Source organism: Hipposideros armiger, unplaced genomic scaffold (assembly GCF_001890085.2).
Source record: "Hipposideros armiger isolate ML-2016 unplaced genomic scaffold, ASM189008v1 scaffold_21, whole genome shotgun sequence".
Lineage (NCBI taxonomy): Eukaryota > Metazoa > Chordata > Mammalia > Chiroptera > Hipposideridae > Hipposideros > Hipposideros armiger.
Window position 1 is genome coordinate 5,409,462 of NW_017731371.1, and position 23,139 is coordinate 5,432,600.

Here is a 23,139-nt window from a genome sequence, read left to right on the forward strand (position 1 = left end):
GACTATATTCCTTATACTGTACCCTACATCCCCATGAATACTTTGTAACAACTAATTTTTACCTCTTAATCCCTTCCCTTTATTCACCCCCCCCCAAAACCCCTCCCATCTGGCAACCATCAAAATGTTCTCTGTACCTATTAATTTGTTTCTGTTTTGTTTGTTCTTTAGGTTTCACTTATAGGTGGAATCATACAACATTTGTCTTTCTCTGTCTGACTTACTACACTTAGCACAATACCATCTAGGTCCATCCATGTTGTTGCAGATGGCAAGATTTCATTCTTTTTTTATGACTGAGTAATATCCTATTAAATATATGTACCACCTCTTATTTATCCATTAATTCATTCAGGGACACACAGATTGCCTTCATATCATGGCCATTGTAAACAATGATGTAATGAACATATGGATACATGTCTTCCCGAAGTAGAGTCTTGGGTTCCTTTGGATAAATATCCAGAAGTCAGTCCTTCCTTATCTCTTGTTATAGCCTTTGTTTTAAAGTCTATTTTGCCTGACATAAGTATTGCTACCCCAGCATTTTTCTTGTTTCCATTTTCGTGAAATATCTTTTTCTGCCTCTTTACTTTTAGTCTGTGTGTATCTTTTGAGCTGAAGTGAATCTCTTGTAGGCAGCATATGTAAGGGTCTTGTTTCCTTATCCATTCAGCCATCTATTTTTTTATTGGAGCATTTAATCTATTTACATTGAAAGTAATTGTTGATAGATATGTAGTTATTGCCATTTTATTACCCATATTTTTTATCTTTTTTTTTTTTTTTTAAAAAAGTCCCTCTAAGATTCTTTGTAATTCTGGTTTGGTGTGAACTCCTTTAGCTTTTTCTTGTCTGAAAAGATCTTTATCTGTCCTTCAATTCTAAATGATAGCTTTGCTGGGTAGAGTAGTCTTGGTTGTAGGTCCTTACTTTTCATCACTTTGAACATTTTGTGCCAATCCTTTCTGGCCTGCAATGTTTTTGTTGAGAAATCAGCTGACAGTCTAATGGGGGCTCTCTTGGAGGTAACTAACTGTTTGTCTCTTGCTGCTTTTAAGATTCTTTCTTTGTCTTTAACCTTTGGCATTTTAATTATGATGTGTCTTGTGTGGACCTCTTTGGATTCATCTTGTTTGGTTCTCTCTTCTCTTTCTGGGCTTAAATATCCATTTCCTTCACCAGGTTAGGGAAGTTTACCAGTATTATTTCTTCAAACAAGTTTTCAATTCCTTGCTCTCTCTTTTCTCCTTCTGGTATCCCTATTACGTGAATGTTGGTACACTTGATGTCCCAGAGACCCCTTAAGCTATCCTCTTTTTTTTTGGATTCTTTTTCTTTTTGCTGTTCTGCTTGGGTGTTTTCTGCTACTCTATCTTCTAAATCACTGATTCAAGCCTCTGTTTCATCTAATCTACTATTGATTCCTTCTAATTTACCCTTCATTTCAGTTATTGTATTTTTTATTTCTGACTGGTTCTTTTCTATATTTCCTTTCTCCATTTTTATGTTTTCTTTCTCTTTGTTGAAGTTCTCCCTGAAATCATTGAGCATCCTTATAACCAATGTTTGGAACTCTGCATCTGGTAGATTGCTTATCTTCATTTTGTTTAGTGCTTTTTCTGGAACTTCGTTTTGTTTTGTTTTATTTGGGATATGTTTCATTGTCTCTCCATTGTGGCTACCTCTCTGTGTTTGTTTTTACATATTAGGTTGGACTGCTATGTCTCCCAGTCTGAGTAGAGTGGCCTTATGTAGTAGATGTCCTATGGGCCCAGTGCAATCTCTCTGGTCACCAGAGCTTGGTGCTCCAGGTGTGTCCCTTGTGTGGGTTGCATGTGCCCTCCTGTTGTAGTTGAGACTTGGTTGCTGTTTGCTAGTCAATGGGAGGGATTGACCCTAAGATTGATTGGTTATGGGGACTGGCTGTGACTGCAGTGGAGGAGCTGTGGTGTAGGGACTGACCCTACAGAGTAGGATTCACTTTAGCAGGACTCTGGTGCCTGCCCAGTGTGCCCTTTGGGTGTGTCATCCTTGGAGATGTCTCAGTGATGCTCTGGCTTGGTCCAAAGCATTTTTGCCAGTCCTGGGGCCTTCTGAGAGAACACTTGCTGCAGCCTAAGTTCAGCCACAGCCTGTGGCCTGCCCAGGGCCACCTGGCATGAGCCACAAAGCAATCCGCAGATGGCCACCACCCGTGCTGGGCTTGGAAATACCATGAGACACCAAGCCATGAACCAAGGCCAGCTGCCGCTAGTGGTAAACTTAGAGCTGTTCAGCCAGAGGTATGGCACACACCAAAGCCAGATGCTGCTAGTTTGGGTTTTGTAAAGCTTTGAGAGACTTTAGGAATGTCTTCAGCATGAACCAAGGCAGGTAGTTTGTATGGAAAAGGCACTGGAAGAGACATAGGTGTGCCTGGAAGTTGGGTGGGGCAGGCTGTCTGGGAATCACCAGGGCGGAACAAACAAATGGTGTTAGCCAGGTTGATGGAGACTCAGATATGGTGTCTGCCTGTGTCTGCATGCTGGGAGTGGGGAGGGCCAGCTCCTCCGTCTGGGAGAAAGCTGCCCCTCCAGCCCTTGCCCTGCAGCCAGACAACTCAGTTCCTCCCCATATGCCACTGCTGCCTTTCCAGCTGCTACCCCAGTGTTGGAGCTCAGACTGCATTTCATCAGTGAGTAAGTACATGCACAGGCCCTTTAAAGGAGCACCTGGGATTGCAGCTGCCCTCAGTCTCACTCAGCCACAATCTTTGCTGGTTTTCACAGCCAGAATTTATGGGGATTTCTCTCCCTGGTACTGGAACCCTGGGCTCGGGAGCCTGGTGCAGCACTTAGACCCCTTGCTCCTCTGGAGGGGACCTCCACAGCTAAGATATCTCTCCTGATTTTTATGGTTATATGTGGGTGTGGAAGTAGCCTGTTCTGCATCTGTGCCTCTCCAGCAGTCTCAAGGTGGCTTTCTCTGTATCTATTCTAACTTTCTAAAGTTATTCATTGTCATAATTTAATACATATTTTTACCCTTCCTGTATACCTTAAATGTTAAATAAGACTATTGCTTTCATGAAATTTCACTATTTTATTACTGTGTTGAAGACAAAGAGATGATTCATGTGAGTTTATTAAGCCTATCTTTAGTTCATAAAGTTTGTGAGATGTGCTCAGGAAACTGCCCATGTAAAAAAGTAATACTCGATTATTATTTTAAAGGAAGAGTCCCTGGAACCTGGACAGATGACATTTACTTTGGAACATCTTGAGGCCTTGGAGATTTGCCTGAAGGAAGCAGAAGATAAAGCTAAAGCCTTATCTGAACAGGTAATACCTGTCATTGGTACTGGAAAGATATATTCCTCAGTGTTTAGTAGAGCAAGTATAAATATAAATATCCATTTTAACCTCAACAATTATTCACACACATGCATGCACACACACACAGCATTACATTCAGTTTAGATACAACAGTAATTACTTTAACCTATATGGACCTTTTCAGCCTTTAAATCTCCTTTTACATTTATATTTTAATTTTCACTCACCACAGCCCATGAGTTAGGCAAGCCATCTTTAAGCAAGTGGTTTTCTTGAATAAGTGAACCATAGTTGTATTATAAACAGATAAGCCCAAAGGTAAGATAATACCTATAGAAATCGCACAGAAGTAATTTTCTCAGATTATTTGAGAAAAAGAGAGTTTTCCAAATACTGGTTTCCCTCTTGGTTTTATGAAACTCACAGAAGCACAGCCAATCATAAGTGGAGTTCAGCCTGTATTGGGCAGCCTGGACACTTTATAGGTGATCTGCTTACATGTCAGCTCTCTGATTTCAGAGACACTGAATGTGGGTATCAGTAAAGCTCAGCCCGGGGGCTGGACCATTTCCCAATATGATTCCTTTGCCAACAGCATAGTGTGTAGTGCAAATCCCATTGTTACTGTTTTGTCCTTTCCTCATGTGCTGGTGAGCTTTGCCCAGACAGCAAAGCCATGTAGAGTCTGCATCCTTCTACAGGGCACCAATGTCCACTCTTGGTGACAGTCAGTGGAGGAAAATGGACAGCAGAGACCTTGAAATGATGTTCTAAATGTTTATTGATTTATCATGCATTGATACATTTTGATAATATTCGTCAGAGAGTTTTGAAAAACAATTTTAAGAGAGTTTTTTTCATAGCAAATGTCTGTACAGCAAAGATTGATTGCATCAGAATTTTATAAGAACTTTTGCAGAAACTAGGGGAGAAAGGTGCCTGTGTTATGAGAAAAAGAAGTGAATTTTCAATTTACAAAAAAAAGTGCATGTCTTACTTTGGGATGTGTTTATTGTTTACTGACAAAGTGTGATTGATGCAAGGAGTCACAAGGGACTTTCATCATTTAATGAAAAGGTGTTGCCATAGGCCCAGAGCCATTTGGGAAAGTTTCCATCTCAGCTGCATGCCATAACCCTGGCTTGTTTTCTCCAAAACAAATAAAAACAAGCCTCAAACTGTGGCAATATTATGAATTATAAAAGAAAAATAATAATGATAAACATGAGGTACCATTTCACACAAGAAAAAAACAAGAATTTCAGAACTTCCAAACCTGGAAGAAATTTTGAATGGCTAACTAAAAGAGGGTACCCCCACTTGAATTAGTTTGCACTAAGATTTATGTTTATTTTGTAATTAAATATCTTTTAATGATTTCTCACTTAAGTCAGTAAAATTCAATTCAGCCATCAAAGTACTCATTCTTTTTGTTCTTTATAAAATATTTTTTCCAATACAAATAGTCCCTAATATTTAAGATTCTTAATTCGATGATCCCTTTATGTAACATCAAATAATTAGATTCATTTTTTTTCAGTGTTTAGCAGATTAAATATATGAGATGGAAACTGGAGTTTTTTTACTCAACTTTTTTGTACCTACCTTGAGTAAGATGTTTTGAGAAGAAATATACATAAGCGTGGCTTCACTGCCTAAGTAACTCACAACCAAAAGAATCAATGAAATAGCTGGGGAGTAAAAATGGGTATTTGCATGGCTCCCAGATAAATTGTACAATTGCATTAAGTTGCAGGATTTCTGTGTATTATTTTCCTGAAATATTGTCCTTGGAGTTGCCAGATATGCATAACTAAGTGAATTTAATTGGAAGTTGGCAATGGTTTGAGGAAAAGGAGAGTATGATGTGTTAAAAAAAAAACATGACAGGCATTTTCAATATTACAATTTTAATTAAGTTGAGTATTTTATTAGAGTTAGCTGTCTCCACTGTTACTGTTGAAACACATTACTCAAATATAGACACTGTTCTCAGAGGATTTAATCCTGAAATTGTTGCTGTTTCTAGTGTTTTAGTCTAATTCTTGAAAAGATGAAAACTCTAAGAACATTCCACTCCCTTCTATTTTTAAATTCAGTAGATGTTTTAAAAATGGGGTAACAGAGGATAGTGAAAGATAAGGGAGCAACTGGCCTCACTTAAGGCTAAGATATGAGAATATTTCAGGATGGAACACCTGTCTCAAACAATCAAACGTTTGTCCACTGGGTGCCACTGTCTTCCTTATCAGGCTATACCACAAAGAGGTTGCAAAAAGAGAAATTGTCATTAGTATTCAAGACGATAGTATGTGTATGTGAAGGAATATTTTTGCCTATATACATGTATATCTCTTGAACCTTCTTTTAAATGTCATTAATTAGGATTTGTCACATGGATAGTGGGAATGTTAGTTGGCTTTCACTGGTAATCCAAATCATTTTGTCAGCCCTGTGGCTAAACGCTGGCCAGATGCACTTGTGGAGAGGGCAGAGGAAAGGAAATGGGGAGGACAAAGATCTGTGATGGAACTCAGGAGTGGGAGATCACAGTTCTGTCCACCAGTGGACTCTGGCTTTGAGGAAAGGGTAAATCTCACTGTGTGCCAAATTCTTACCTCCTGGCTTTGCCTCTTAGAGAAAAACATAGAATTAACTCAGGATGGAAAGTGTAGATGCCTAGGGTTTCATCTACAGTAAGAATCCATTGGTCCTGGGCCTCAGTTTACTTAAAGTAAACCTTTCCAAGGTTCCTTCCAGCAAGTTCTCTGTTGGTTCACTCTGGGGGGAAAAAAAGAAAAGAAAAGGAACAGAAATAGTGAGGAAATAAAATAGGCCCATTTCCCCTGTGAGGTCACACAGTAAACAGAATTCTCACTGGCTTCCCTGAGCTAAAAATGATTTTGTATTTATCTGCAGTCATATCACCATTTTCAAAATAAAAGAAAAATGAGATAAGGATATTGTAATTGAAATTTATAACCTGGGCTGTTCACAGATGTAAGAAGTAACTGCAGCAATTCAGTTACCGGAGTGAAAAGTCCTGGGTTATAATGGCGAATAACTCAAAAAATTACCAAGTTTTGCTAAAGAAAATACTTGATTGTATTTTCTGTAGTTTCAGATCACTGGGAGGAAATGCCTGGAAATTGTGTGGTAGATGAAGGACTAGAAAGGAAACTAGGGAAGAAGGAAAAGTGTTAAGGAGGGGAGGAAGAAAAGGGGGAGTAAAAGGGCTTCTGGAGAAACTCATAGAAGCCGTTTTTGCACGTGTGCTGACTTCCATTACCAGTAGTACATACCGGGGGGACAAAGAAAGGGGCTCTGGTGGGCTGCATTTATGACCATACACAAGCAAATAGATCCCACAGATTTTGTGCTAAGAAAGTGTCAGGAAAACCCATTTTGCAAATAGATCCCACAGCTTTTGTGCTAAGAAAGTGTCAGGAAAAGCTCAGTTTCACAATGGAGCACAGATCCAGAGACACATCAGTGCAGAGGACGCGGCAGGCCAGTTCCTGAGACACTTCCTCTGGCAAAAATCCTTGGCTCAGTGTCTCTCATTCATCAGCAGAGCCTGGTCCCCAACTCCCAGCAGCAGACCCAGGATAGCTCAGGCTTTGTTCCTGCTCACCAGCTTTATGACCTTGGGCAATTCACTTAATCTCTCTGCATCCCAGCTGTTTTATCTAGAAGGGGGTAAACATACTGGTTTCCTAGGGCTATCTTGATGATTAAATAAGTGTATCCGGCTCTTTAGTGGGCTCTCAATAAATGTTAATTTATCTCCTCCACTCCTGCTAGTAATCACAACAGAACTGATTCTCAGTGTCATGGGCTTGTGTGTGTGTGTGTGTGTGTGTGTGTGTGTGTGTGTGTGTGTGTGTAAGAAGTTTCTTTTCTTACAGGTGCCTTTCAAAGTGTTTGAAAGACACTCAAACATAACACAGCAGTTCTTCTCCAGCATTCGCAATCTTATAGTCTCTCAACCAGGAAAAGCCTCTTCCACACCTCAGCTCCCTTATACTAGCTTGGCTTTTTCACTCCTCAGGTTTCTTTCTACTCTTTCTCACCTCATCACTTGGTAAAGGCACTTCAGTGCTTTAATCTTATTCTCCCTTTCTGCATCACCTTTTGGGTCTTCTACTTCTGCCATTCTCTGATTTTGCCCAGACTGGGAATTAAATGGGCAGTGCTGGTATCTGGGTTTTCTCGTGGAAACTGGGGAATGGGGGGCACCTGTGATCATCCCCTTGCCAAGGAGGTGAATCCACTAGCAACTCTGTAGTCAGAATTAGCTTCAGGCATCTTCTACACACCTCGCCCAACAAAATAGCACTTACATATTAAGTTTGCCATAAATGCTAGCTAGAAAAGAGGTGTCATGATTTGATGCAAAAGCTAGAAGGGGAGAAGCTTGGTGGAGAAATGGACCTTTATTTTCTCGCCATTGTTTTTCCCAAGTAGGAATGAAACTTAGGCAAGACATAGCAAGGGGCTCCTTTGATCTTTGGGAGTGTAAAAGTAATTTTGCCCCTTTTGTTTTCATAAAAAGAGGTTTATTGGTGACTCAAAATGCAGAGAAGTTTCAGTGGAGAAGAACATGGTAGTGTTATTTCCTAATGCTTGGACAAAAGCACATGTGAGCCTTTCTCTTACTTCTTAGTAATAGCTCCTATGCCAGTTAGGTATAATTTTTCCCTTATCTGATGAGAGGGACATTTCTGAAGGCTCAAAATAAAATTCGTAACAGAGCCTTCCTGTATCCTCACTCTGGAGTGAACTTGACCCGTTATGTTACACTCTAAGAAGATTCTTTTTCCTTTCTTTCCACCCCCCCCCTCCCATCTCCCTGCCTAAGGCTCTCTTCCATCTTAAAGAGTAACAAAAGCGATAATGGAGACAAAGCATAAAAGGAGGGTGCAGTGAGGGGGTGTCTAAGCTCAGATCCTACAGGAAGACATACCTGGTACCTGATGTCTGCAGTGCATTATAAATGGTAGACAGTGAGTGGAGGAACTAACAAGTATTAAGCACCTACAGTGTTCCAGGTACTGTGCTTCAATTTATAGATATTTCATTTCACCCACACTGTTATTGTAACACCCATGAGGAAAATGAGTCTCAAAACTATTAAGTCATTTGCCCAAGATTGTACAGATAATACATGGTGCAACTGATGTTAGAACCTAAGTAGTTTTAAAATCCAAAGACCCTGTTCTTAAGAACATGTGGTCACAGGCCAGAGCCTTTTAAAAGAGGTTTCCTACTCAAGCAGCACTGAACAGGAAGCACTTACTTTGGTTCCCAAACTGGAACCTAGAGGACTGGGCCCTGCTCCCAGAGTTTCTAATTCAGGAGATCTGGGCTGAGGGTCAAGAATCCACATTTTCAAAAAGTTCCCACTATAAGTTAAAGTTAGTTGCAGCCCTGACCCAAGCCTATAGGCCAAGGGTCCTCTTCACCCTTGCCCTGTGCTCCTAGCTATACAGGAACTGATTGAATCAGTTAGGATTAGTTTTGGGTACATAAAGCGAACAACCCAAATAAGAATAGCCCCAACGAGTAGATGATTATTTTTCACTCATATAAAGGACACAGAGAGCCCAGGATGGGTGTGGTAGTCCCACAGTCCTCAGATGCCCGGGCTTTGTGTTTTCATGCATTCACAAACATGGCTCCCATGTTCAAGATCCAAGACACACCTGCAACTGCAGCCATTCTAGTCACGCGTCAGGCAGCATGAAGAAGGAAGAGACAAGTGCAAAATAGGGATGGAACACTGCTAGTTGAGCAGCCCCTCTTAAGGATTTTTCTCAAAAACTCACTTTAATTCTTATATACCCCTGACCACTGCTATTTGCATGGGGACTAAAAAATGAGGGCACGTATCTGGGCACACTGCCACCCCAAGAGGAGGGGGATTCTTTCACTAAGAAGGGAAAGTGGGTATTGGGTTGGCAGATTGCAGCCTCTGCCTTGCTCATCCAACCCTTTGACCACACTGTTGCACACAGTGATTGATCACGGCAACTTTAATGTTCTTTTGCATGTGGACGTCTCATTTCCAGCGCCATTTGCTGAAGAGATGCTTCTTTTCCCCACTGAACAGTCTTGATATCCTCATCAAAAACCCATTGTTTATAGATGTGTAACTCCATAGACTCTCAATTCTATCCCATTGCTCTATAACTGTGCGACTTTCAGCAGGTACTGCTGGTTACCAACCCCAGGTAAATTTTTGAGCTGGAACTTACGTTCGGTCTTCTGGGTCCTTTCCACCCCCTGCTCTTAGTGGGTGAGCTCCACAGTGAACCTCTCTTGCTTAGGCAACAGCTGGGGACTGAATGACTCTTCTAACTGACCTTTTTACCTTTAACACTTAGCATAGTAAGCAAACATACAGAAAGACAAAAGACTAGTATGTTTGACTCTAATAACCAAAAACTATTCATCATTTTATACCTGATGCTCTAAAATGAACCCCCATTAGTTGCCTCTTAGTGTTCAATCTATATTTTATGTACGTTTAGGAATAAAAGAATATAGAGCTCCAGCAAAGTTTTAGATTTCTAAATGTGTGTCTGACTGGCTCAAAGTGATTTGCTGCATTTGATTTGAGATTGTCCCCCAAAAATGTTCTGGTTCTTTTTCATTGTTTAAATGCAACAGTGGATCCCTTGATGTCAAGTTTATTTGAAGTAAGCAATGTGCCCTTGGTAGGAGTATTCATTCCTGCAAATGCGCAGAAATTATGCTTGATTTGCCAATCTGAAATCATGAGATTTGTGAATGAGTTTTTGTTTTCCAATCTATTTGGAAGTCTACTTTAAGGCCATAAAATCACAAGCAGTTTGTTTGACCTGGAATGGGTTTCCTTGTCCCCATGAAATCTAGTTATTGGGAACGATGTAGTTCTGGTTGATTTTTACAGCAGAGAGGAACCATTTAAAACACACACACACACACACACACACACATACACACACACACACGCACGCATGCACACACACCCCCTCCTACCTAAGTAGATGTCAATCTTCACCCCCTTACGGGATTGTTCAGCATCAATTGGGAGCCTCAGAGACTGTAAGGGAAAAAATACAAGCTGGTGAAGAGATGTGTTGTTTTGAATAGAATCAGGCACAATGACAAATGAGCTTCTGTTGTTATTGTTGTTACAGGGGGATGCGTGGACTGATGGCCTGTTATATAACTAAAGACTTCCTTTTGCTTGTAAATGTCAAGATCAAACAGAGGTCAGTTTTAAATAGCTGACCGGGTGCTAAGAAATGTGACTTTCTTGTCTAAGAAAAAGCAAAAGGCCTTGTCTCTTATGACTCATGGCTCTGCTGATAAGAGCGGGTGTCTTTTTACATGGGCCTAACCTGCATTTTCTGTGTAAGATTTTCTCAGAGATGGCAAATTAACTTTTCACTTTTTTTTAAACCTCTACAAGGAAATTAGTAAATTTCATATAGGTATTTGTTCGAGTACTCATTTATTCATTCAATAAATATTTACTGAGCCTGTACTGTGAGCTAGGCATTCTAGTAGGTACCCCCGTGTATGTTAGCTCATGTATGAGTATTTCTCCCAGAGGCCCTGGCAATTATATCCCTATTTTGCAAATGATGAAAGTTCTTTTGTGGGACTACAGCCCCTTGTCTGCTCTTTTTATACATTCTCCTTTGGTGACCTGCTTTTAGGGCTCACAATCTGCTGAGAAGAACCAAGTCTTCATCATGAGTCTGAGCTTCTTCCTGACCCCAACTGCTTACTGAATAACTCTACCAAGGTTCTCAGTGAACGCAAGTCCTACCTGTACATTAGCTTCCTGCCCCAGATCTGTTCCTTCTCCCACATTCCCTAGTCCAGGGGTAGGTGCCAGCCACCCTGTGGCTCATAACAGAACTTTGTGCATCTCTGGATTCCCTCTTCAACCTTGCTTCACCCATCCAATCAATCGCTAAGTACTGTGAATGCTGATGCCTCCCAAATAGCTCTTGAATCCATCTTCTTCTCTCTGTCCTCAGCTTCATTGCCCTTGTCCACACCACCAACTGCAAAAGCCTTTCCTGACTTGACTGTCATATGAGCCTTGTTTAATGACGCCTCAACACTGCAACCAGAGTGAAGATTCTACAATGCATATCTCATGTGTCTCCTTGGCTGAAATCCTAAATTACCCTCCTTTTCCTGTCAGAGTCAAATCTATATTCCTGAACAGGTCTTATAATCATTTGTGGTCTGACCTTCCACTTATTTCCAGTTTTATCTTACACCACTTCCTGCATATCACAATGACACCACGTTCAATTTTTTGAATGTCCCATATTCTCTCTTGCCTTTCTCATCTAAGATCAAAAAACAAAGGCCTTGTTCCTCAGTCAAGTTTTAATTAATACATTCTTTTTTCTCTGTTTCTAACCAGAATTGGTCTGCTCACACCATCTCTTCTCACTGGCTTCCCATCATCCAACAAATCCCCCCAAAATTTCTCCTCCAATTACATGCCATTTCCTCCAAAATGCTTTTCTTCCTCCTTCAAGCTTGGGTTAGATGTCCTTCCTATGCGCTCTCACAATTCCTCTTTGACTTCCCCACCCCCACCAATTGTACCTGTCTGTTTGTATCTCCCACTACACCATCTGCCCCATGGAAGAAGTTCAGATAGTGACTTCCCTGAGGTCTCAGATCAAGTTAGGAATCATCTACTCATCTCTCTGATGTCAAAGCTAATGCTCTTTCCATTACACCAATTGGAGATGACCTAATGGGAAACAAACATTAAAGTGTTTGAAAGGGGCACATTCAGATTTGCATTTAGTGAGAAAACTGAGGGTACTGAGAACAGATTTGTGAGGGTCTCTTCACATCATATCTTCATATCAGTGTGTAGACTCTTGCAAAAACCTAGTTTAGAAATAATAAGTGCCTATCAGTGGTGAAGAAAAGACAGAGACAAGAAATATTTATGAGTTGGATTTGGTGATTCATTAAATGGAAAAATAGTGTTCAAGGCTGATCCCAAGTTTCAGAGGACTAGATGATCTGTGGTCACCCCAACTATCTCATATTGGAGTCTTAGATGTTAAGGGTGATTTATTTCCTATGGAAGGCTCTGTGCAGGTTCAGTTTACCCCAAGTATGCTCTGAACTCTTCTCAAAGTTTGTCATTTGGATTTTCTCATTTAGGTCTTCTGAGTGTTGTAGTCGTTGAATATTACATCACACCCTTTAGCCATTTCTTAGACATCAGTTTTTCTTCTTCCCATTTTCCTGTTCCTGGGATTTCAAGGAGAAAATTTTGGATGACCATGTGTTTTGTGTATGAAGGTCTCGTTTATTAGCCTCGAGAACAGTTTAATGTTTACATTTGGAGTTGTATGAGTGCAAGTCTCACCGTTATTGAATGAATATGTAGTAGTGACAGGCAGTCCCTGATACCCTTCAGGGGATATGCAAAGTTGAAACTATTTGCTTAATACCAACAGGCCATTGGCTCCTTCCACCATCATTCTTTCACAAGTTGACAGAAGTTTTCTAGATGTTACATAAAGCCTTGAACAGAGCAGGTCTGAGAACCCAGCTGTCCTCTATGAAGCCAGATATTAAGGAGGTTTGAGGAGGAAAGGAGACCCCTGAGAGAACCTCAAGGATAGCAGAATGCATTTCCTCCGAGTCAGAGAGTAGAGAGTCAACTCTGTGAATCCTACCAGCATGGGAAGTCTGAGCCCCGTTCCATGAAAGTGCTCCAAGAATGTGCTGGAATTAGAGGGGCTGGCTGTATCATACAAATGGGTCCTTGGCCCCTGCAATTGTTGGCTTCAATTTCTCAGAATCTGATATTATTGCTTTTTTTACTTTTACACCCAAGCACTTAACTTTTACATCAAAGTCAATGTTTAATTGCCTCACCTTTTCCCATGTCTCATTTCTCTCCGGTATTCTTATCTATTCATAAAGCCCAGAGAACTTTCTTGGAGATTAAAAGAATCTTAGGACTCTCTATGCATAAGCCTTTAATATTATATTTCAGTTACAAGCATACCTTGTTTTATTGTGCTTTGCTTTATTGCACTTGCAGATATTACATTTTTATAAAGTGAAGATTTGTGGAAACCCTTTATCAAGTAAATCTATCGACACCATTTTTCTAACATTTGCTCACTTTGTGTCTCTGTGTCACATTTGGGTAATTCTTGCAATATTTCAAACTTCTCATTATATAAGTAATGATGATCTGTGATAAGTGATCTTTGATGTTACTATGATAATTGTTTGGGGACATCATCAATTGTGCCCATATAAGATGGCAAACTTAATTGATAAATGCATGTGTTCTGACTGCTCCCCCAGTTGACCATTCCCCCATTTCACTTCCTCTACTTGGGCGTTTCTATTCCCTGAGACACAACAGTATTAAAATTAGGCCAATTAATTACCTTACAACGGCCACTAAGTGTTCGAGTGAAAGGAAGAATTGCATGTCTCTCACTTTATTTGAATCAAAAGCTAGAAATCATTAACTCAATCAGGAAGGTGTGTCAAAAGTTAAGATATACCTCTTGTACCAAACAGTTAGCCAGCTTGTGAATGCAAAGGAAACGTTCTTGAGGGTAATTAAAAGTGCTACTCCAGTAAATACACAAGTGATAAGGAAGTAAAACAGCCTTATTGCTGATATGGAGAAAGTTTTAGTGGTCTGGATAGAAGATGAACCCAGCCACAACATTCCCTTAAACCAAAGACTAATCCAGAGCAAGGCCCTAGCTCTCTTTAACTCTATAAAGGCTGAGAGAAGTGAGATAGCTGCAGAAGACATGTTTGAAGCTAGCAGAGGTTGGTTCATGAGGTGTAAGGACAGAAGCCATCTCCATAACATAAAAGTGGGAGGTGAAGCAGCAAGTGCTCATGTAAAAGCTGTACTAAATAATCCAGATGTAGCTAAGGTAGTTAACAAAGGTCACTACACTAAACAACAGACTCAATGTGGATGAAACCATCTTATATTGGAAGAAGGTGCCACCTAGGACTTTCACAGCTAGAGAAGAGAAGCCAGTGCCTGTCTTCAAAGCTTCAAAGAACAGGCTGACTCTCTTGCTAAAGGGTAATGCAGCTGGTAACTTTAAGTTGAAGCCAGTGCTCATTTACCATTCCAAAACTCCTAGGGCCCTTAAGAATTATGCTACATCTACTCTGCCTGTGTTCTCTAAATGAAACAACAAAGCCTGGATGACAGCACATCTGTTTACAACATGGTTTACTGAATATTTTAAGCCCACTGTTGAGGCCAACTGCTCATAAAAAAAGATCCCTTTCAAAATATTACTGACTGCTCATTGACAATGCACCTGGTCACTCAGGAGCTCTGATGGAGATGCACAAGGAGATCAATGTTTTCATGCCTGCTAACATAACACCCATTCTGCAGCCCATTGATCCAGGAGCAATTTCCACTTTCAAGTCTTATCTTTTAAGAAATACATTTTGTAAGGCTACATCTGCCACAGATAACGATTTTTCTGATGGATCTGGTCAAAATAAATTCAAAACCTTCTGGACTTTGAAGATTTCAAGCCTTTAGTGGAGGAAGTCAACTGCAGATGTGGTAGGAATAGTAAGAGAAGTAGAATTAGAAAAGGAGGCTGGAGATGTGACCGAATTGCTGCCGTCTCATGATAAAACTTGAACGGATGAGAAGTTGCTTCTTATGGATGATCAAAGAAAGTGGTTCCTGGAGATGAATGAAGATGCTGTGAAAATTGTTAAAATGACAACAAAAGATAAATTTGGTTGATAAAGCAGCAGTAATTGACTCCAATTTTAAATGAAGTCCTACTGTGGGTCAAATGCTATCAAACAGAATTGCATGCTACAGCGAAATCGTCCCAAAAGGAAAAGTCAATCATTGTGGCAAACTTCCTTGCTGTCTTATTTTGAAAAATTGCCACAGTCACCCATCCTTCAGCAACCACCACCCTGATCAGTCAGCAGCCATCAACATTGAGGCAACATCAAGACAAGACCCTCCACCAGCAAAAAGATTACAATTCACTGACGGCTCAGATGACAGGTAACATTTTTTAGCAACAAAGTATTTTAATTAAGGGGTATACATTGTCTTTTTAGGCATAATGCTATTACACACTTAACAGACCACAGTATAATCATAACTTTTATATGCACTGGGAAACCAAAAAAAATGTATGTGACTCACTTAATTGTGACATTCACTTTATTTTGGTGGTCTGGAATTGAACCTGCAATATCTCCAGGTATACCTGTATTGACGGATCTTTGGTAAATATTTCTCTGTTTTTACTCAGAGCTTAAATGTTCCGTTATTCCTCCCCACCCAGATTTGGGGGTGTTCCCTTCAAATTCAAATGTTGAAGTTCTAACTCCCAGTGTCTCAGAGCATGACTTTTCTGGAGATAGGTTTATTGCAAGGGTAATTAGTTTAGATGAGGACATATTACAGTAAGATGTGCTCCTAATCCAACATGGCTGGTGTCCTTATAGAAGTTGGAAATTGGAACATAGAAATACAGGAAGAAAGTCATGTGAAGATGAAGGCAGAGACCAGGGTGATGCTTCTACAAGACAAAGAATGCTAAAGATTCCCAGACAATCACCAGAAGCTAGAGGAGAGATATGGAAGAGATTCTTTTTCACAGTCCTCAGAAGCAACCAACCCTATCGATACCTTGATCTTGGACTTCTAGTCTCCAGAACTGAGACAATAAATGTATGTTATTTAACCCACCCAGTTAGTGGTACTATTTTACAGCAGCCTATCAAACTAATACAGGGAGTAACTATGCTTCTAAATTATAGGCCTTTAGAGGACTATTTTAAGATGTGTGTGAACCTAGAACTGGCTGAAAATAACTTGTTAAAAGCAGAAATATTAATAAGCATAAAATTCTGTTTTGTCTAAGATTGAGGTAGGGTGAGAAATTTGTTGTTTGTCTTTAGCTGTAAAGCTAAATGAGACCAAACCAGTTCTGTGAACTAAATGTATCTTCAGACACAGGAGTTCCTGGCCATTCCACAGGTAGGATAGGTAATTTTTTTTTTATATGTCAACATAATGCTTTCTTATTTAAAAAAAAAAGTATTGCTATAGTCTGGGATATTGGATGAAATAGTCAGATGAAATTAAGAAAATTAAATGGAAAGAGACTTGCATTTAGAGTTGAAAAGTGAGCTGTACAAGCCTAGGCCAATGGAAATGTAATAATAATGAATGTGAAGAAAAACTGTGGTGAACTGAGAATTAAGGAGGTGTGGATCCCCAAGGAACACAATAGATGTCCTCAATTTCTACCTGTAATAGGATAGGTAATTCTTTTTTTTTTTTTAAGATTTTTATTGGGGAATTGGGGGGATGGAAACAGCGCTTGGGAATTGGGGGAAGGGGAACAGAGAAGTTGCTGTCGTTTTGTTCTTCAGTTTAGTTTGGAGGACCTTTCTTCACTGGCCCAGGTTGGAACCATCATTGCGCTCTTCCCAGACGAGGCAGATCAGTCGCCGGCTTCTGGACGGCCGCTCTCTGTGGCTGCTGGCCGCTCACGCTGGCTGCTGGCTACATATGGTAGACCATGGCAACCCACTGCCACAGGGGTTGCAGCCTACGCTGACACCGGCGACTCATGGCAACCCAACTCCAGGTTGAGCTGTTGTTCAGCATCTTAGCTGTAGAGGGTAGTGTCACTGGCCCTCATATGTGGGATCCGAACCGGGGCCCTCTGTCATCCCAAGCCAGCTCTTAACCATTGCGCCACTCGGCCGGCCCTAGGATAGGTAATTCTTAAAGTGCTTGCCTCTGTTATATATTGCCGAGGAATTTCATAGTTTGTACTATTAGCCTAAGTCAGCTGGTGAAGCATCTGGCACAAGGAAAGGCTTTGGTTTTAAATGAAGTCACTTCTCTCTGTAGCATGAGCTCTACAGAGTTTGCTACTCAGTTTGGTGTTGAGTGTTTCTGGGTGACACTGGAACACTATTCTGCAGTGTTAATTGCTATGTAATATGTGGGGGTTGTGGAGGGGAAGACGTAGGAGACAGACAGTGAGAGGAGATGAACATGAAATCTCACATTACTTAGTGGGGAGGTTTTAATAATTGTACTCTGTGATGGGTTGGGTGAATGGTGAGGGAAAGAGAAGTTTTTGAATATATTTGTGGCTTAAACATATGGGTGAGTGGTTCCATTTATTGAGAGAGGGAAGTCTGGGGGAACTATATATGAGGAGTTCGTTTTTAGTACATTCATTTTTAGATGCCTAGTTCCAGTCAATATTAAGTAGATGTACACACACACACACACACACACACACACACACACACATCTAAAGCTAAGTAGTTATACATAAAAAACATTGGAGGTCATAAACATGTGATTAGTGTTTAAACCATGACACCTAATGAAATCAGCTAGAGAATGAGTGTAGATAAGGGAGAGAGTTGAGTCCAGGACCAAACTCTCAGATTTCAATATTTAGAGGACTGGGAGAAAAGCCAACTGAGAAGCAAGAAGAAATCCAGAGAATTGTGTACTGGAAGCAGAAAGAAGAGAGTGTTTTAAGAGGCATGAAGTACTCAAATGTGTAGTATTTTTTTGGGAGGTTGAATAAGATGACCCAAAATTTGTTCACTGATTTGGTAAAAAGGGAATGATGGGATCTTGACAATGTAAGTCTCAGTAGAGTGGTGGAGAGCAGAAGCCAACTAACGGGAGGTTAGGAGAGGAATGCAATTCAGGGCAGCCCTCTGCCCAGCCTCTAGGAGGCAGGGTGAGGGGAGCCAATGATGGTAGACTGAGAGAATCCTGAGAATCTAATTTGAGATCAGCCCCTAGGGGTGCCTCTTCTTCCTAATTGAATTAACCAATTATTTCTCTCTTCAAGCCGATCTGCATTGCGTTTCTATAGCATAACTGAAAAGGTCCTGACAAATAGAGGCATTTGTGATATACCCCAAACTCCAAATTAGTACCAAAGGAAGGCCCTGTAGCCTTTTTCTTGATTGTGGCCATAAGAGAAAAGGACAAAGAAGCCTCCCAGAGGTCAGAGACAAAGTCAAACAGGTCCCTGCACTGCCCGGACAGGACTTACTGACTGGTAGAATGGGGTGTTTGCAATGGCCAGTGACAACTGTAAGTTGTTTCCCTTTGTCCCTCTTTCTAAAAGGGAATTATATTGTGATTGTCCTGTTTTTCCCGTATTTTAGTCATATTAGAGAGAGACGTTTTTTATTTGTCTTTCGCTGCCGTATAATGATGAGCCTCATCTGGATTTGAGTCAGGGAGGAAAGCACATAATTTGGAATCAGAATTTGGGCTAGATGCAGGAACTTGATGTGACATTGGGTTGTCTCCTTTTGGGAGAGGGTGAGTGCGTTTTTTGGTTAATGTACAATAGATGCACCATATTATGTAGGAACATTTGGAGCAATGCATGCACTTATGAACATAAGGGTGCAATTGTGCTGAACGCCCAGAAGGTGATATTTAATTGGCCTCCATTTTCATGTCTACCTTTTTTGTAGAACTGCTTCTCCTGGCTTCACTCTTGTAATACTTCTGTGGCTATCCATCACAGTGTTCCTGGCCAGAGGGAATGACCTTTGAGCACATGACCTAGGTCCAGTCAACATGCCGTCCCATTTTCCTGACTATAAAGATTGATCCAGGAGTGGTCATATGAACAAGCATGGGACAAATGCAATCATTTTCAATTTGTTACTGGAGGACAAACTGTCTCACAATTGAGGTCATGAACCTGGAAGGCTATAGGTAACATTTTCCACTGTGTGAAGGCAGTTTGCCTGGACTAAGAAATAATGAGGCCAACGCATAGGAGCAGAACCAAGATGCAGAAGTAAAAAGAGACCAAACATTATGGCTTCTTTTGAGTTTGTGGAATCTTGTGAGTGAAACGAAAATCTAATTCTGACTCCCCAGTTATAAAAGACAATAACTTTTTTCTTTAAAAAAAGAGAGAATATTGTAAGAAACGGACAACAGCATGGTAGGTAATCATTTTACGGCACTTGAGTGGGAAAAGCATAGAAATGGGATGATTGGAGGACGAGGCGCGGAGATTTCCATGGACAGCTGTCATACATGGTAATTACTGTAACATGTTTATATACGAAATAGAATCATCCAGAAAGGGTGCAATAGGTAATTCAGAAATGGATGGGGGGCGTGATGAGTGTGCAGAACTTACAGAAAGAAGATGGAAATCAAAGTCTCATGGAAGGGCTGGGTTATGATGGTCAGAAGAATACCTTCTCCCTTTGTTCAATAAGGATGCTTTCCCCTTCAAGTTACACAAACCGAATTACAAGAATGTGGTAAAGCCAGTTATCATCACACATAAGAATAAGTTCAGAGATGGAACGGTTCCAGGGTTCATTAATTCGGCGGCTCAAGAATGTCCTCAAGAACATGGGTATTAGCCGTCCTTTGCTGTGCTATCCTCAGTGTTAACTGTGTCATACTTGTGAGATATCTGCAGGAATTGTAAGCATTATATTCAGTCAAAACATCCTGAGGAAAATGAATGTACTTCCTCTTGTGAGTTTTTTTTTTTTTAAATCTGTTAAAATTCTTCTCCTCAGGCTCCAGAGGCCTCCCTACTGGATTGCAGGGCCATGCCTAAAATACTCATTTATACCTGGGAACAAGACCAACACGGTCTTGTGTTCACAAATAGTTCAATTGTGATTCATTCCCTGAGGCTGGACAAGGCCAAGCTCCCCTAGCACAGGGCTGCTAGCTAATCCAAACTGGCTGTCTGGTAGTGAGAGATAAATGGGCAAACAACTCTTGGGAAACAGATCAGCAGTGTCTGCTGCAGTAAGGTTTATGTACTGGCCGGCAGGAAGGTGAGGGAGTAGCTATCTGGCAGCTTCTATTTTTTTCAGTGAATTATTGATGAGGTGGTCATTTGGGGCGTTGGGGTGGGAGGGTGGAATTTTGAAGAGAGAGAAGGTATGATATTTGAGAAAAGAGTAGAGAGTAATAAATAGTTATCTCAGAGAATGGGAAAATTAATTTGCAAGGAGATAAATATAATATTTTGATTTCGGGGCATTGTTGAGTCCCTGTCTGAGATTTGGGTTCATTAATTTAAAATGAAACCAGTAGATCCAATTTTGTAATTTTTCTTTCTAACATTCAATACATGGATGTAATGCTAACAATGTTCTTGACCCCTGAGAGCTAATTAGAAAATCATTTTATTTTTATGGAGGTAAATTCACTGACATACAATTACCCGTTTTAAAGGATGCAATTCAGTGGCATTTAGTGCATTCACAATGGTGTTCAACCACCACCTCTCAAAAGTTTCATCACTTTCCCTTTACCCTAGAACACTTTGTACCTATTAAGTAATCACTCCCCATAACCCACTCCTTCCATCCTTGACAACCACTAATCTGCTTTCTGTTTCCACAGGTTACCTAGTCTGGATATTTCATATAAAAGGAATCATACAATATGTGACCTTTTTGTGTCTGGCTTCTTTCACTTAACATAATGTTTTTGAGGTTCATCCATGTTATAGCAAGTATCAGTATTTCATTCCTTTTCACAGCTGGATAACACTCCATCATGTGTATATGACACGATTTGTTTATCCATTCATCTCTTGATTGATATTTGATTTCTACCTTCAGGCATTATGAATAATGCTGCTATAAGCATTCGTATACACGTTTCTGTATAGATATATGCTTTCATTTTTCTTGGATACATACTTAGGAATGGAATTGTTGGACTATATGGTAATTCTACTTCTTAACTTTTTGGCGAACCATCTGACTGTTTTCCACTATAGCAACGTACAAGGGTACCTATTTCTCCATATCTTCACCAACACTTTTTATTTTTCATTTTTTAAATTACAGCCATCATAGTGACTGTGAAGTAGAATCTTATTGTGGTTTTGATTTGCATTTCCTTAATTAATGACCAATGATGTTGACTATTTTTAAAATTAAGAAACATTTGCAATTTTATTCATAAATTAATCAATATTGCAGAAGTAGATTTGTAGATCTATGTATCAATAACAAAAGGGAAGTAAATTAAACATTCCAGAAATATACTGAAAGGTTTCAAAGAAATACACACGAGGCTAAAAATCTATAGTTAAACTATGGTTGCACAGCAGGTTATATGTGTTCCTGAATTTTCCCAATAAATTCTTCCTTATATTTGTCTTTCTCTTTTCCAAATTGTCCAGATTTGGCATTGCATTCAAGAATGTTTTTCTGTTTTTTGTCCATTTTAGCCTGGTTATAACCAGCTGGCTTTGGTGAATGCCCATGTGGACAGTTGTGCTGTTAGCCATCTCGCACTGCGCATGCCTGGTGTAGGTGACATATTTTTTTCTGTACAGCTGGCCTACCTTGACGATTTGCTGACCTTTGTAGTGTCCTCAAACCACCTGGACCTCATCACCTTGGCAGATGGGCATGAGCAGATGCTGTGCTTCTACTGCAGCTCCTTGAAGAGCAGGGATGATATGATTTTTCTGTACATGTGTGAGGGTACATTAAAGTGATGTTTATAGGTTTAGCTGCCTTTTGAGATCAGGAAGGTGTCGAACTTCACGGTGACATCTACCTGGCACTGGGAGGGTGGGCTCTTGAACATCTTTTCATGTGCTTATTGGCCATTTATACACCTTCTTTGGAGAAATGTCTGTTTAAGTCCTCTGCCATTTTTTAACTGGATTGTCTTTTTGTTGTTGGATGGTAAAAGTTCTTTATATATTCTGGATACTAAATTCTTATTAGACATATGATTTGTAAATATTTTCTCATGTATAGGTTGTCTTTTCACTTTCTTAATAATGTCCTTTGCTGCACAAACATTTTTAATTTCAATGAAGTCCAATTTAACTATTTTTTATTTTGTTGCTCATGCTTTTAGTGTCAAAGAATCTACTGCCAAATCTGCGGACTTAAAGATTTTCCCCTGCTTTCTTCTAAAAGTTTTATAGTTTTTGCTCTTATAGTTAGATCCATGTTGAGTTAATTTTTGTTTATGGAGTGAGGTAGGGTACAACTTCATTCTTTTGCATGTGGTTATCCAGTTGTCCTAAAACCATTTGTTGAAGAGACACTTTACCTATTAAATGGTGCTGGCACTATTCTTGAAAATCAATTGGCCATAGATGCCTGCATTTCTTTCAGAATTCTCAATTCTATTCCATTGGTCTATGTGTCTATCTTTATTCCAGTATGACAATATTTTGAGTACTGTCACTTTGTAGAATATTTTGAGATTAGAAAGTGTGAGTCCTCCAACTTGGTTCTTTTAAAAGATTGCTTTGGCTATTCTGGGTCCTTGAGATTCCATATGAGTTTGAGGACTGGCTTTTTCATTTCTGCAAAGAAAGTCAATGTAATTTTAATAGGGACTGTATTGCATCTGTAGTTTGCTATGGGGAGTATTGCCATCTTAACAATATTAAGTCTTGTAATCCATAAACATGGAATATCTTTCCACTTATTTAGGTCGTCTTTAATTTCCTTCAGCAATGTTTTGTAGTTTTCAGTGTATCACTCCTTCACCTCTTTGGTTAACTTTATTCCTTGGTAATTTATTATTTTGGTGCTAGTGTGGATAGAATTGTTTTCTTTATAGGCATACCTTATTTATTGTGTATTTTGCATTATTGCATTTTTCAGATATTACACTTTTTTTTTTTTTTAGCTGAGCCATCCTGCTACCTGTTGGCAGCTCAGCGGCTGCTCAGCTCGGGCCGGGCATCGAACCGCTGTTGCTCAGAGC

General features: G+C 40.0%; 1 protein-coding gene across 1 annotated transcript in view; it reads left to right on the forward strand.

Annotated features, from left to right (window-relative positions):
• Positions 1 to 23,139, forward strand: part of CCDC192 (coiled-coil domain containing 192) — a 223,253-nt gene that overhangs the window by 31,462 nt on the left and 168,652 nt on the right. Inside the window, 1 exon segment of the mRNA XM_019635319.1 lies at positions 3,216 to 3,323. Coding sequence (XP_019490864.1) covers positions 3,216 to 3,323 — 108 coding nt within the window.